Source organism: Bos grunniens, chromosome X (genome assembly GCF_055505025.1).
Source record: "Bos grunniens cultivar Pamir isolate PY7600 chromosome X, Bosgru_T2T1.0, whole genome shotgun sequence".
Lineage (NCBI taxonomy): Eukaryota > Metazoa > Chordata > Mammalia > Artiodactyla > Bovidae > Bos > Bos grunniens.
In genome coordinates, this window is record NC_141194.1 from 122,008,954 (window position 1) to 122,025,493 (window position 16,540).

At 44.7% G+C, this 16,540-nt stretch overlaps 2 protein-coding genes across 2 annotated transcripts in view; one reads left to right on the forward strand and one right to left on the reverse strand.

Moving 5' to 3' along the window:
- Window positions 1-4,041: 4,041 nt before the first annotated feature.
- F9 (coagulation factor IX) overlaps window positions 4,042-16,540 on the reverse strand; it is a 33,980-nt gene continuing 21,481 nt past the window's right edge. The window contains exons 7-8 of the mRNA XM_086388800.1: window positions 8,241-8,355; window positions 4,042-6,110 (exon numbers count right to left, since the gene is read on the reverse strand). Coding sequence (XP_086244926.1) covers window positions 5,563-6,110; window positions 8,241-8,355 — 663 coding nt within the window. The 3' untranslated portion in view covers window positions 4,042-5,562. The remainder of the gene's footprint in view (window positions 6,111-8,240; window positions 8,356-16,540) is intronic.
- On the forward strand, window positions 14,131-14,849 carry LOC147341278 (uncharacterized). Its single transcript, XM_086388801.1, has 2 exons — window positions 14,131-14,339; window positions 14,426-14,849. Exons 1-2 carry the CDS (start codon window positions 14,207-14,209, stop codon window positions 14,710-14,712), a joined length of 420 nt encoding a protein of 139 aa, XP_086244927.1. The 5' UTR covers window positions 14,131-14,206; the 3' UTR covers window positions 14,713-14,849.

A 16,540-nucleotide genomic window follows, 5' to 3' on the forward strand; every position in this document is an offset into this window, starting at 1 on the left:
CTTCTCAACCATAACAAAAATGACTTGGAAAAATCCTAGTGGATGTTTTGGAATCTAATATTAGAAGCTAAAGTGGTCTCTTTACTGACCTTGGGGAAGACAAAGCTACACTTATAGATTTAGAGCTAGTTTCAAAATACCTGAATTCAATGCAAAACAGCCATTTTACATATGAGAATTTGTAGCTTTAAAATCTGCTTGTGTTCCTCAAAATACCAAGTGTTGGAAAGGATGTGAAACAAGAACTCCTACATGATGTTACTGGCACATAAATTGGTACAACCCTTTGATGAACAGTTTGCTAATACCAAATAAAGTTGAAGTAAATGCTGTATAGCTTAGCAATTCCACTCTGAAGTATCTACCCCTGGGAAACACTGACACATGTGCTCAAGGAGCTCAAGACTATAACCACGGGCCTAAGGCTAATCTGTTTTACATTTCCTAGAAAGTAATGATACCGCCTCTCATAATCCTTGGAAGGATATGAATGTAGGCATTCTATTTATCTGTCTCTTTTTCTATGGCATATTCCCTGTGTTCAGGGTGAATTTCTCATTCTTACCCTAGATGACTGTGTTTTGCTTTGATGTGGTCAGTAATAGGTTGTTTTTCTGCCATTTCATTTATCCATTGGTTCATTAATTTAACAAGCATGCACTGAGTTTCTCGGGGCTTCCCAGGTGGCGCTAGTGGTCAAGAACCCGCCTGCCAATGCAGGAGACAAGAGATAGGACTTCGATCCCTACGTCAGGAAGATCCCCTGGAGGAGGGCATGGCAACCCACTTCAGTATTCTTGCCTGGAGAATCCCCATGGGCAGTCCATAGGGTTGTAGAGTTGGACATGACTGAAGTGACAATGTGCTGTTTCTCAGAGACCTAGTGTATTCTTAATTTGGCTACTTACTTTCGAGCTGAGTTTTAATATCGTGAAAATGCATGCTTATTTTTGTCATATATTCCAAGAGGAAAACAGATTTTTATATACAGATCTTCACTAAAGCATGTCATGTGTAAATCCTGGGACCCTTTTAGCTTTATGAGGTCAACACCTGAGCCACTACATGATTATTGATTTGCAGAAGCTATCTACGACAGCATGCTGGAAGCATCAGCAAGTTTTTATAGATTAGGATCTCATATTTAACATTGCGAAGAAGCAACGTTTTGAAAAGAAGTCCTTGGAATCAGTAATATCCCTGTGCCTATTTCCATCCTTCTCTAATCAAGAGGTAACTCTCTGGGACAGGGTAGGGATCAGGATGGGGGGAAAAAGAGGTCAGTCTCCTACCAGGGTGAAATGATCTGGCCAGGAGTTCAAAATATTACTTTCATTCTGTGACAGGTCCTCAGCTCTGTTCTAGAAGCAATTGCCTCTTTATCTATAACAAAGTTTCTGCCTGCTGTTTTTCCCTTCTGATAACCTTATCCCTACTAGAGGCTGAAATTAACTGGAAATCTCTAGGCAAGCCATAACCCCACAGACACAGTGGAAACAGTCTACCTTGAAAGTACTCTTTGAGAAAATGAGTAATCTGGATACTTGGCTTGGTTGGAAAGGACAGGGGTCCCAGGCCAAGTTTTTTGCCTGCTGTAACTTCAGCAGTCTCCATAGTTTCCAGAACATGATTTTTGTGGCTTTAACCATGAGATCCCCCACCCCCCACCCCCAGTTTTTATTTTGTATTAATCCACTGACCCTAACATTCTTTTTTTAATCCTGAGATTTCTAAATGGCATCAGCCTCAGATTCAAAAAGAGCCCTGAGTGCTTTGCTCAGACAGGCCTGTCAGCTGCTGAAGTCTGTTTCCCTTGTCACCCAGGACTGTATGGCATTGTTAGCACCCCAGCTTCGGCTGGCTTTTGAAGCCTTCCTTCAGCTTTCAAACAACAACTTCTGCAGTAGCCTGCTGTCTTGGCGTGCTGCCTATGTTTTACCCCACACGGTTGCAATCAATCGAGCTGAAATGTTTCCGGGATGACTGTGTGCCAGATGACAGTGATCAACTTGCTGTGGAAGTCAAATGTCACACCTGGTAGGCCCAGTTCTCTCAGCTTGGCTAAAAGCCAGACACCAGCACTGCAGGTTCACTCCACAGGTGCTGCCCTGAGTCCAGGACTGCGGTTCCAGTTTGTTATTGGACGGCCACTCTGCCTTCCCTGCTGCCCGATGGTCTTGTTGATTTGGTCACTTGTTTGTCAATTAGAGCGTCACTAATAAGAATTTCAGGCAGTGTTCAGTCCCAGGTTTGCTGAAAGGGTTTCCACCAATGCAGAATGCCCCCCGCTGCCCTAAAAACACAGACAAAGCTCTAATTAAAAGCACTTCCATGTGCTTTTCACATGTGGAAAGTACTTCCACATGTGAAGTGGAAGACCTGGGTCTGGCCTTATCTTGGCCTCAATTTCCTCATCTGTTAAATGGACAGAGTGATTTGGATGGTGTCTAAGGGCCCTTGCAGCTCCAACTTTCTTAGATTGGACTGTCAGCTTTCAGAAGTGGTTTAAGAATTATAATTAAGCAATTTTGTGAACTGGTCTGTCACAGTTCAGTAAAGTAAGGGAGAAAACCTTTCTCCCTTGGCAGAGAAAATTGGACATTTTGTTCCTGTCACCATTTAGCAACTAATATTCAAAAGAACCCAAAACAATCATACTTAAACAGCAACTTGAAATGACTGCACTACATTAACACACTTTTCTCCACTCAGCAAGAGTTCTATTTTAACCTGTCACTTCCAATATTGCAGCAGCATGTTTCAGCCCATTTAGACTAAGTAACTACAGCGATTTTGAAAGCATTAATCATTCTTATATGGCGACTGTAAATGCTCTAGGTAGAATCTAGTGAGGGCCTGGCTCCGAAGCTCTTAGGTGGGCTTAAAGGCCCCAAATGTTTACTGGCGGCAACATGCCTCAGGTGGCTCTTAAAGAATGCAGTCATTTTTGAACTCAGGGGATAAAAGACTGTGGCTCGAGACTGGTGGGCCCAGGAGCTCCTCCCTCTGCCACAGGGAAGACCAATCACAGGAAGTGTAAGACCACGTCCCCATTGCTCTCTTTGTAAAGGGTGGTCTCCATGGCAACAAGGCCAGTGGCTCTCTTTCACTGATCGCAGAGCGCTGGGGCTACAGACCTTGCTTCCTTCAAATGTGAAGTAACGCGTTTCCATACATGAATCAGTGTCCTACTGAAACCTAAGGTGGATAATCACAGTGTCTCCTCTCTCCTTTAGCCAACAATAAGCCAAATTGATTTCTTTTGTTTGTTCATGAAACCTTAATGGTAGGCATTATTTTTATTTAAGTTTGGCCTCTTCTGATACTCAATACAAGAGTAATTCCTATTGTGGGATAAACATGGATTCAGATTTAGCTAACATTTACTGAGGAACTATTGTGTAGTTGCATAGTAGACAACAAGGCAATTCACATACATTATTTTAGTTAACTCACAAACTATATAAATGTGAACTCAAATGTAATAAACACTATTGGAGGTTGGCATACAGTAATCACTCCTTGAATATTTATTGACTAAAAGAATGGAAGAACGTGAACTCACTATCACAAGGTCAACAAGGGCCCTTGGAGAGCATCCTGTCAAATCTATCATTACATAATGCAGAAGTCAAGGCACAAAATGTAGAGTGACTAGGACTTCCCTGGTGGTCTAGTGGCTAAGACTCTGTGCTCCCGATGCAGGAGACATGGGTTTGATCCCTGGTCAGGGAGTAAGACTTCACATGCTGCAACTAAGACCTGGCACAGCCAAGTAAATAAAAATCTCTTTTTAAAATGTGGAATGACTTATCCAAGGCCATATTCACAAATATTTAGACTCAGTTCTGTTCTGTGTGGATCCAGACCACTGTCCTCACCAGGACACAGCACACACTGCCTCCCATGAAAGCTGCGTGACAACAGAGCATCAAATCTCTGCTGTGTCATATGGCATTTGGATGCATTCTTTTGAGTGTCCTGCCAAATGTAGTATTTAGGAGCCCTTTCTTTGAATGATTCAACAAAAAACACTTTTTGAGGAATTGAAAACTACATTTATTGGTATTTGTATTTTAAAAACTCAAGGAAAAAAGGGATTAATGAGAGTAAGTTGAAATAAATCAGCAAGTGTGAGGCCTGGATGGGGGTAACATGTGGGCAGGGGCAGCAGCAGATTGGTTGGGTCAAAGTGGTCCAAAACATGGTGTTGTCAGTAGTTTCGCATGTAATCACATGCAGGGTAAATTATTCACATCAACCAAATTAATGAAAAGCCAAGGTGTGAATCAGAACATCAATTTAATTCACAAAGGGAAATAGTCTAATAGATCAAAATATTGATGTGATTGATTGATATATTGGTTGGTCAATAACCCTCTAGAGAATATAATATAGAAGGCCTAATTATAATAAAAAAAAAAAAAGTGGTCTGGTGAGCATGGAACCAGCAAAAGGGAGTTTGCTGGCTCATGGGAACGATACATGTCTGTAAGCCTGGTGCAGCCCTCTCCACTGTAGCGATATGCCAGTTGAGGAGGCATGATGCTCGTATTTTCTGGTCTGAGCAATTTCTTCCTTAGCCATGAACAACACTGGAGACACACCAATGAGTTTTCTTGAAGACACTATTCGCTCTACTTCCAAACTGACTGTCAACTCACCTGGCTATATGTCTGTTTTCTTGGTTATAATAACATGCCCGTTTGCCTTCATGGAACCATGTTTAGTCAAACCTCCATAACAACACAATTACAAGTCCATAGGAAACTACTCTGATGGGTCATTCCTTCCATTATGTATTATTTTAATAATGTGACTGTCTGAGAGGAACTTTTCCTCCAAGATCAGGCACCTTACTTTATCTCTGTGTGATGAAAAGGTTGCCCAAGACCAAACTGAGAGCAAGTCTGGGTTTGATAGGTGCACAGCAATAAAACAGTACAACGCTTCCTTTCCCTCCTTTAATGCCTATGTAGGGAAAAGGGGAGAGAAAGAGAAAAAGTGATTTGGGCATTAGGAGGTGGAAAGGATAAAGGATGCAGGAATAAGGATATTGAAAAAGAAGTAGTGTTTCCCATGACTTTTAATCTCTCAGCTGCTCCTGTGTTCTTCCTGGATGAATGTGGAGCTGGCCTTATGATGGACTAGACCAAATATCCTGGATACAGATCCAATAAATTTTAACTTGGTGGGGGGATGTTAGAAAGATCTGGCATGTGGAATGCTGCTAAGGACAGAGAAGCAATGAGTTGCTCCGCTGGAGAACTACAATGCCTGATGGGCAGGATGAAGAACTTAACTTCACAATTTGGTCAAGGGCTGGACCTGAAGGAATGGCCACAATTTCCCACCACAGTATGTTTCTCTAGTGATTACATTTTCTTATCTACTTATTCTAGTAAAATATGAAGTCTAGCTAGACTTCTCCCCATAAAGAGAAAAAGGAATATTCATAGAAGGTATACACTCAAATCTAAAGAGATGGGAAAGTGATTAGTTAGTAAAGGACCTTGTCCATGTTCAATTCCAAATATGTCAGCCTTGGAAATACATTTTTCTTTATGTGAGCTTTGTTTTTTCCTTAATCCAGTTGACATACCGGGACACCTTGGTATATATGCCATATTTTCCTTTCATTGCACACTCTTCACCCCAGCTAATAATTCCAGTTAAGAAACTGGTACCTTCCACTTCGGTAACATGGGGTCCCCCACTGTCTCCTTGGCATGAATCTTTACCTCCCTCATGGTAGCCAGCACAGAACATGTGACTGTAGATGCTGAACTTTGTGGATCGAAGACACGTGGCTCGGTCAACAAGTGGAACTTTCAGGTACTGAAGAATTGAGGCTGACCTCCCTCTGTTGAAGACTTTGCCCCAGCCACTCACATAACCATAACCAAATTTAAGGAAGATGTTCGTGTAGTCCCTGTCAGCAATGCAAATAGGGGTTACATAGCTATTTAGCTCTAAGGGTTCATCCAGCTCCAGGAGGGCAATGTCGTGGCTGTACTTATTAATAGATGCGTTGTAGCCGTGGTAAGGAATAGCACGGATCACATTTCGCTTTTGCTCTGTAGGTTCTGGCTTCTCGGTGTTATGCTCACCTATAGAAAATAAATGTCTTTTTGAGCCACAGTCTCTCCCACAAAGAAACACATTTTCCAAGTGTCCATCTAGCATCACTTCCTTGTGGTGGTTTAGTCACTCAGTTGTGTCTGACTCTTGGGACCCCATGGGCTAGAGATCACCAGGCTCCTCTGTACATGGGACTTCCCAGGCAAGAATACTGTAATGGGTTGCCATTTCCTTCTCCAGGGCATCTTCCTGACCCAGAGATCGAACCCCAGTCTCCTGCGCTACAGGCGGTCTCCTGCATTGCAGGTGGATTCTTTACTGACTAGGCCACCAGGGAAGCCCCTGTCCTTAGCTGGCAGCTTATATTCACCCACTGAAAATAAATTTCTCTTCAGTCACATATCACCTTTCACATAAAGAAGCAGATTCTTCAAGTGTCCACTTGGCAGCATTGAATTATCTACCAGTCAAGTGTCAAATACCTTATTCTTGTATTGTTAGGATTTTGGTAAAACTTATTTGAGGGCCAATGCATACTTTTCAGAGCAAAAAGCCATTCAGGACCATCAGATAGATGGATCTGTTTACCCATGCTGTTTATAAGTCTCATCCTGTTCACAGGTGATAATGAATTGACTTGTTATGAATTATCTTCAGTTCAGTTCAGTCACTCAGTCATGTCTGTTTGCGACCCCATGGACTGCAGCACATCAGGCTTTCCTGTCCATCACCAACTCCTGGAGCTTGCTCAAACTCATTCCCAATTTCAAGGATTTGGACTGCTTTTTTTGAGTACAGATAATACATTCATTTAGTCATTCATTCAAATGTCAATTGAGGGCAGGTTACAGCTTGTGCCAGGGGTAAGGATACAAGCACCAGTGATATGACATGGCTTTTGCAAAGGCTCAGTCTGTTGGGGAAATGGACACATCAATAGATAAGTATATTTGCACTGAGATGAGTGCTAGTAAAGGTCTGCCAAAAGAATGATGCAGAGGGATTTCCCTGATGGTCCAGTGGTCAAGAGTCCACCTTCCAATGCAGGGGGCTCGAGTTTGATCCCTGGTTGGGGAACTATCTAGGTTGGTCACAACTTCCCTTCCAATAAGTAAGTGTCTTTTAATTTCGTGGCTGCAATCACCATCTGCAGTGATTTTGGAGCCCCCCAAAATAAAGTCTGATGCTGTTTCCACTGTTTCCCCATCTATTTCCCATGAAGTGATGGTACCAGATGCCATGATCTTCGTTTTCTGAATGTTGAGCTTTAAGCCAACTTTTCTACTCTCCTCTTTCACTTTCATCAGAGGCTTTTTAGTTCCTCTTCACTTTCTGCCATAAGGCTGGTGTCATCTGCATATGTGGTGTTGGAGAAGACTCTTGAGAGTCCCTTGGACTGCAAGGAGATCCAACCAGTCCATCCTAAAGGAGATCAGTCCTGGGTGTTCACTGGAAGGACTGGTGCTGAAGCTGAAACTCCAATACTTTGGCGACCTCAGGCGAAGAGTTGACTCATTGGAAAAGACTCTGATGCTGAGAGGGATTGGGGGCAGGAGGAGAAGGGGACGACAGAAGATGAGATGGCTGGATGGCATCACTGACTCGATGGACATGAGTTTGAGTGAACTCCGGGAGTTGGTGATGGACAGGGAGGCCTGGCATGCCGTGATTCATGGGGTCGCAAAGAATCAGACATGACTGAGCGGCTGAACTGAACTGATCTGAACTGGTGAACTAAGATCCCACATGCTGTGTGGTGTGGCCAAAAAATAATAATAAAAAGTAAGGATGGAATAAGTTGGATTTTGAAAAGATGGCCTCTCTACCACTAGTTCAACTTATTTGGCAATGATCTTAATAGACTCTAGTAAAATATGATATGGGCTTCCCTGGTGGCTCAGTCGGTAAAGAATCTGCCTGCAATGCCGGAGACGGGGGTTCAATCCCTGGGTCAGGAAGATTCCCTAGAGAAGGAAATGGCAACCCACTCCAGTATTCTTGCCTGGGAAATCCTGTGGACAGAGGAGCCTGGCAGGCTACAGTCCATGGGTCACAAGAGTTGGACGTGACTTACCGACTAAACCAACACCCAAATGATTTAGCAGTCATATAGAAGATCTAGGGCTGTTGCAAACAATTACCATCCCTTGTTTATTTACCTGCAACAACAGTAATTTTAACACCAGGCTTGATGCAGTGGGCTGCAGTTACAACCCATTTTTCATTAACGATGGAACCTCCACAGAATGCAGCAATTTCACCATGCAAAAGGACCTGTGGAAACAAAATGATGAATCTTACTACATAATATATTTGATCTACAACAACAACAACAAAACACTTGTGCTGTTGAGAGGAGTGAGCAAAAAGTTGGCTTCTAGGTGCTGGCTGAAGTGGAGTGTTTCTGGCAAGTGTCAGTTTTGAAGATGTCTTAGTGTTCCTGGAGCACAATCAAAAAAGCCATTTCTGAAACTGTCTTGAAGAGAATGAGTAGTGATAGCCAGTGAGCAGTGATAGCCAGGGGGAGTGCTAGAAGAGGCAACTAGGAGGAAATAGCTTCTTTGGATGATGTGGGGTCCTTGGATTTCTTTTCCAGGCAAGTCAGGTTCTCTGATAGCATAAATTGCTTCTTGGGGATATGGCTGGTACATTCAGAAACGCACTGACTTGACTCCTGGAGATCAAGTGATTACTGTGTCTCCTGTCCATGCACGAGGAAATCTGCTTGCCATAGAGCATTTGAAAGAAAAACTACTGACTTTTCCAGGAGATCTTTTCAAGCCCTTTCTCAACAAGAATGATATGAAATGAGACTTAATGGCTGTGCTATGCCCATTCAGGCAGGGGGCAACAGCCAAACTTGTGCACTCCTTCCGGTCTCCCCCCTACTATCTCCACCTCCCCTCACTGGATCTGTAAGCTGCCCTGTCCTAAAAGATCTACTAAGCTATGTTTGATTTGGGGACAGAGATGTTTGAGCACTACCTTGAGCCTGGGTGTGATTAGATAAGAGGCCAATCCATTCTTTCATCTACACATTCATCATATAACCAGAGTGGACTACGGATATTTTCACCACCTCAATGTCTAGATCAACTTGGAGAATTTTCACTTCCTGTGTATGCAAGGGCTTTGGTCCACCTCTTCAGGAAGAAAGCTGGGAAGTGTGAACACTAGAGGGCACACTCAACATTTGGTAAACCCTTTGTGGGTACTGCTGCCCTTTTACTGAAGCACATACAGCCTCAGGCATAAGCCCATTCATAGTAAACTAGGAAAAAGGGGTGGTCACTCCTTTCCAGTGTGAGTCTGAGAAGGTCCCTGGGGGCATATTCTAGTGAAGATGCTTTTTGTCCTGAATTCTGTTTATTGAACCCTGGCTAATCCTAGACACTAAAGCACTAGCCTCCCACATGGAGACCTATGGGGCTGACTCATTGCAAGCCTCTGACCCTCTTTTCTAAACACAGGTTTCCCTCTCATTCTAGCTGTCATTTTTCATGTTGAAAAATAAAAATATAGGAAAACTCACACAACATAATAAACACCAGTTCACCCACTGTCCAGACTCAACAATGATCTTAATTTTTTTTTGAATCTGTCTTGCTCACTATGGACAAATCATTGTGCTAAGTGTTTCATGTACATTTAATACTCACAACACTTTGTGGAGTGACACATCCATACAGATGAGCAAACCGAGGTTTAGACATGCAGTTAGTTAAGATTAGTTAGTGGTGAGGCTTCTAAGCACCCAGTATTTCTCCTAGTGTGCTTGGTGGACCAATTGCATCTGGGGTGCTTATAAAATGCAGCTTTGGGAGCCCACCCAGATTTCATCAGAATATTTCCTGAGTGAGATAGGAGAAAATGCAGATCGCCAGAATATCCTTATGCATAATTAGATTCGAGAAATTCTGTTTCAGAATTTCCATGGCTTGGTGACCTTTATGTTTTAAAAGTGATTACTCCAGGAGGAGCTGGCTACATAATTTGCAGGGCTTGTTGCAAAATGAAAATGCAGGTCCCCTTGTTCAAGCTAGGAAAAATTGTCATGGAAGATACTAAAATAAAACAGTTTTGCTTGTTTTCTGTGGTCTCTCACAACCTATCATGGTGTTGTGAATTTACTATTTAAAGTTGGGCTCCCTCATGTGTGGGGTATAGCCACTGGGTGAGCACAGGCACTCACAGGTGCCCAGGGGCACTGAACAGGCATTCACAAATGCAGCTCTCAGCTGCCAGGTCCCCTCTCCCACCAGCCCTGTGCTGGTGCTCTGGTGCCATCTTCCCTTCCCACTGGTTCACTGAAGCCATCAACAGCCAATGGTGACTCCCAGGGGATTTCAACTTGCATGTCAGGATATGTTCAGTTCCTGGAATGAAGGGAGGCAAGAGGTTTGCCCCCGTTACTCCCCCTCCAAATGTGCTAGGACGCATTTCTGGCCATGTGAGATGCCATGTAGTCATGCCCCTTCCTCAAATGGCATAGAGTCTGGGCACCCAGCTTCAACTCTCTGTGTGCCTATGCTGGAGGAGGATGACAACAGTAGCTGCTGGCAGTGAGGAGGGGGCATATGGCAGTGTGCCAAAGGTTGGCGGTGGCATGGTCATTGGGCGGCTGGGGAAAGGGAAGACAGAGCTAGCCAAGGCACCAGAGGACAGAGGAGAGGGAGGTCAAGAGTCCACCCCTGCGTGGTACTGAGAGGTGAGCCTGCAATGACTTGAGGTTCCAGGTTACCAGAGCATGCATGCTCCACTGTCTCATTAAACTTGAGTTATAAAACACAAATGCAAAGCATTGAACTACAAATGCGGGACCCTTTGGAAGACAGGGCCCTGCAACTGCAGTGGTCACCAGTTCTTGAAACTGGCCCAGACCTCAGGTGAGTATCCTCACCAGGCGAATTTACACAACACTGTTCTTTACTGGGCCTCATGACTACAACTGAATACATCTGCTCAAGTGACAGGAGTTAAGCATTCTTATACAATGATATAATGGTGCTTATCCTCTATATTAGAGGCGAATTGGACATCTCTCAGCTTAATGGGCTAGTTAGGCCAGAGTGAATGATAGCCACAGCCTCAAGCACAGAGACTATGTTGTAGCTAGTCTGATTCCTGCCAAAGACTTGCTGCCTGGAGCTCCTACGCTGTTCTGGTGGATGGCTGAGAAATACAGTTGTGTCCTTTCAAGCCTGAAGAGTGTTTTGGCTTTTTTTTTTGCCCATTCCTGATTAGTATTAGAAACTTTGGTAAACATCTTTGCCAAGAAAAAGCCCTAAAATACATTTGCATTTAAAAATATTTCAAGTGACTTTGTTTTGGAATGTTTACTTGACTACTTCAGGATCACAGCTATCTAAATGTTAGCTGTTTGGGGATGAGCTGTCTGCATGGCCAAGGACAAGTTCTTACATGACATCACTTTGGAGAACAATCGGAAAAATGGGAAAGCATATGTTCTGAGCAAGGTGTCCGAGTGCTGATTTGTCAAACATTTTAATGTTTGTCATATCCTAACAGGAGCACATTTTCTCTTTCACACACACACAGATACACACCAAACACACCCACATACATCTGCAAAATACACATTCACATATCTATTGTGATGTTCTTCACTGACAATGCCAGCCTAAAGTAATAGCTGCTCCCCTGTTGTTCCTTTTTTAACCTTTTAACCCAAACTTGACCTTTCTCTGTCATTTCGGTAAACTCTTACTCTCCCTACCTAGCCACCTCTTAACAATTTTTCTTTGCATACTTGTTCTCTTATGTATAAAGAGCAAAACCATTTCTACATGATGTATGGCTTATTAAGCCTACAGGTGTGATTCACCCAGCCCTTGGCCCTACTTCATTTTTCTGAGCACAGAGGGGAGGATCACTTTTGGCTTTTAATGGTTAACTAGACTAGTATTGACATCTGCATTGCAGGCAGATGCTTTACCATCTGAGCCACCAGGGAAACCCAGTCACTGAAATAGACTTCATCAAACCATCCTAAAGAAGAATTCTCTAAATGTTCTGTCCAAAATAGTTTTGTGGGGCCAGATGAGATTACATATGTCATATTTTCATTTCTGCTAATTGGAACTGTATAATCTGAGCTAAGAAAAATAGAGGATTATCTTTTCAAGTGAAGATATATATATAGTCTTAGGAAGTTCATGTTATATCTTATCTTCCTCCCAATATCCACCCCCACCCACCCACCCAACAGGAGAAAGAGAAAGTTCCGGTGTATACAGATGGTAACTACTTGTTGTCTGCCATGGGGGTGTGTTCTAATCAAATGGAAAGAATTGGGTCTGGGTAGGTACAACCCACTCCAGTATTCTTGCCTGGAGAATCCATCCCATGGACAGAGGAACCTGGCGGGTTACAGTCCACGGGGTCACAAGAGTTGGACACAACTGAGCAACTAAATAACAACAATATAAAGGATTAAAGAAAGCTTAACCACTTGTGAAGAAAGCTGAGAATTAATGCTTTTGAACTGTGGTGTTGGAGAAGACTCTTGAGAGTCCCTTGGACTGCAAGGAGATCCAACCAGTCCATCCTAAAGGAGATCCAACCAGTCCATCCTAAAGGAGATCAGTCCTGGATGTTCTTTGGAAGGACTGATGCAAAAGCTGAAACTCCAATACTTTGGCCACCTCATGTGAAGAGTTGACTCATTGGAAAAGACTCTGATGCTGTGAGGGATTGGGGGCAGGAGGAGAAAGGGACGACAGAGGCTGAGATGGCTGGATGGCATCACCAACTCAATGGACATGAGTTTGAGTGAACTCTGGGAGTTGGTGATGGACAGGGAGGCCTGGCGTGCTGCAATTCATGGGGTCGCAAAGAGTTGGACACGACTGAGCGACTGAACTGAACTGAACTGAACCATTTGGTTTCCATTTGTATTCTGGTGTTCTCAATCTCACAGAATGATCTTCAAATGATTAAGCGTACAATGAAAAGTGAAAGTGTGAGTTTCTTGGTTGTGTCCGACTCTTTGCGACCCCATGGACTGTAGCCTGTTGGGCTCCTCTGTCCATGGGATTCTCCACACAAGAATACTGGAGTGGGTAGCCATTCCCTTCTCCAGGGAATCTTCCCCACCCAGATATCGAACACAGGTCTCCTGCATTGCAGGCACATTCTTTACCATCTGCGCCATGTAGCTCAGCTTAAACATACAATGCTGCTGCTGCTGCTAAGTCGCTTCAGTCGTGTCCGACTCTGTGTGACCCCACAGACGGCAGCCCACCAGGCTCCCCCATCCCTGGGATTCTCCAGGCAAGAACACTGGAGTGGGTTGCCATTTCCTTCTCCAATGCATGAAAGTGAAAAGTGAAAGGGAAGTCGCTCAGTCGTGTCCGACTCTTAGCGACCCCATGGACTGCAGCCCACCAGGCTCCTCCGTCCATGGGATTTTCCAGGCAAGAGTACTGGAGTGGGGTGCCATTGCCTTCTCCGATACTTATGGCTAATACGGAACCTGAGGCCCATGATAAACCGAAAGAGAAAGACCAGGCACATCCCATCCAGGACAGACAGATCGTAACTCAAAGCAGAAGAGGAGGGTGGAGCTCTTGGGGGCAGGTTCACGCATGCTCAGAATTATTGGCTGGCAGGGTCAGGTGAATAGGACCAAAAGCAAGTGAGATGTTTAGAAAGCTGAAACTCAGTGCTGCTTTCTCCAATTTCTGACTTTTAAGCTGTTGATGAAGGTAGTCTTGTAATATAGGTGTTGCGATTTCCCTGTTTTCTCTAATGTTCACATCTTTCATAGCTTCCCTTTGTAGCTCTATGAAATTCGAGTTCTGTTTTAGTCGCTCACCCTACCAAGGATATACCGACTCTAGGAAATAGCCTTTCTGTTCCCATATACTGCAGTCAACCCTCTAGCTTCCTCTCTCGGCTCCTGAGTGGCTCTGCAGAGTACCCGAGTTCTCCAGGGACCCTGAACCCAGAGCTGGGCATCTGGAAGGAAAATGCAAGTAACTGGTCTCACGCCTCTGCTTCTCTCTCAGACCCTCTGTCACTGTGATGTGGGATTAGAGGTCAGAGATCGGTCAAGTCTGCCTGCGCCTTTGACCTTGGGGGTCGGAGGTCAGAGCAGCCGGAAATGCAGGGGGTTCTGGGAAGCGCCTGTGGCCAACCCGCTGCATCTGCAGCGGCTTTGCCTCCAGTGGGCAAGTTGAACCGAAAGCCCTATAATAAGGTAAACATGCACGCGGCCGCTGACAGCCGCGCAAAAGGTGAGCTCGCTTCTTAGGGTCTCAGAGCGGGGGCGGGGAGGGGGGTGGCCACGGTCTCTAGCCTGCCCTGTCTCATCTCCCATCAGATGGACCCGGTCCCTCGATCGTCTGGGATGGCCTTGTCCCGCTGCTGCGGTTCTTGGGACAGAGCAGTGCCTCAAGTCAACAATTCGACGAGCATCTGCTCCACCAGATGTGCTCCCCAAGCTGCCTGGCTCCCGTGACTGACCCAAGTGGCCGGAACGGCCTTTCTTCACCAGGAACAGGGTCCACCTGCCTGCCTGGAACTTGCATCCATAAATCCTCCAAGAAAAAGTCGTCACCCCCTTGCTCTTGTGGCCCTTCAGCTCTCGCCAGCCAACAGCTCACCTAACCCTTTTCTTGAACAAGTTAGACGTTTCCAGTTCGTTCAAATTATTCGTTCAGATCAGATCAGATCAGTCGCTCAGTCGTGTCCGACTCTTTGCGGCCCCATGAATCGCAGCACGCCAGGCTTCCCTGTCCATCACCAACTCCCGGAGTTCACTCAGACTCACGTCCATTGAGTCAGTGATGCCATCCAGCCATCTCATCCTCTGTCGTCCCCTTCTCCTCCTGCCCCCAATCCCTCCCAGTATCAGAGTCTTTTCCAATGAGTCAACTCTTTGCATGAGGTGGCCAAAGTACTGGAGTTTCAGCTTTAGCATCAGTCCTTCCAAAGAAATCCCAGGGCTGATCTCCTTCAGAATGGGCTGGTTGGATCTCCCCGCCATCCAAGGGACTCTCAAGAGTCTTCTCCAACACCATAGTTCAAAAGCATCAATTCTTTGGTGCTCAGCCTTCTTCACAGTCCAACTCTCACATCCATACATGACCACAGGAAAAACCATAGCCTTGACTAGATGAACCTTTGCTGAACCTTTGCTGAACTCCATCTGGGCCTCTTTGCCAGACTACTTCACCCATGTGGTCGTGTGATTCCCCATCCCCTTTTACTGACACAGCAGCATTTTGAATCTTTTCTAGGTGGTGTTGCAACTACAGCTGTTGCTTACTTTCTCTTGATGCTTGGCCTTCAGCAGGGGTGTTGCAGTCAGGTCTGCAATCAAATCAGATATTTCCACCTTGTAGATTAACTGTGAAATGGTGGTAGTTGGCTCATCCATAAATGGGGAGACATTCTGTTTTTTTTTTTTTTTTACTGTTTTGTCTGTGTCTAAAAGTGAATTTAAACTTTTTTTTTTTTTTTTAAATTTCCATTTGGCTGTGCCGGGTCTTAGTTGCAGCATGCAGAATCTTTAGTTAAGTCATGTGGAATTTAGTTTCCTGACCAAGGATTGAACCTGGGCCCCCTGCATTGGGACTGTGAGTTCTTAATCACTGGACCACCGGGGATGTCCCTAAAAGTGACTTGTATATTCAGTTTATCTCCTGCTTTTGAAACCCAGTCACCATTTGTGAGAAATTGGGTGCAGTGGATGTGGAGAGAGAGCTTCTCTGGTGAGGAAGGAATCAGTGTGAAAGTGTGACAGGGTCTTTCTGGAGTATCCTAGAGAGTAGGATGGCTCTTCACATTTGGAAAAGACAAGACTGAAACCTGGTGCTTGGTACCTCTGCAGTCAGTAATCTTACTTCATAAGGATGAAATAGCGAGTAAATGCGTGTGGGGATGAGTGATCTTGAACACTCCAGATGACCTTACCTAGGCTGATAGGAAGGAGACAACAGGTGCACTCACTATTAAGTGTGCAGCAAGGAAGACATGAAAAGATTTGTAATGATGGGTCTCAAATCTAGCCCTTGGTTACCTCAAAAACATGGACAGGTGATTCTCATGTGTGTTGTCTGCAGATCACACCTGGAGAAAGGTGGGACTAGGTACCATGAGTCCACTGTTTGGTGTTTTGGACCCTAGCTGCTGGGCTTCCCTGGTGGCTCAGATGGTAAAGAATCTGCTTGAAATGCAGGATACCTGGGTTTGATCCCTGGGTCAGGAAGATCCCCTGGAGAAGGGAATGGCTACCCACTCCAGTATTCTTGCCTGGGAAATCCCATGGACAGAGGAGCCTGGTGAGCTAATGTCCACGGGGTTGCAAAGAGTCGGACACAACTGAGGCACTAACACACACACACCCTAGCTGCTATAACAAGTTTGTTTCCTTTGGACCAGTGAGTTTCCAATTGTACAGTGTGTCAGAATAACCTGAAGGGCTTGTTTGTGC

What these genes read in the sequence shown, in the direction of transcription:
- LOC147341278 (XM_086388801.1), top strand. Translation starts at nt 14,207, where the DNA reads ATGCAGGGGGTTCTGGGAAGCGCCTGTGGCCAACCCGCTGCATCTGCA. An exon ending in CGCTGACAGCCGCGCAAAAG is followed by an intron (nt 14,340 to 14,425) that starts GTGAGCTCGCTT and finishes ATCTCCCATCAG; the next exon opens with ATGGACCCGGTCCCTCGATC.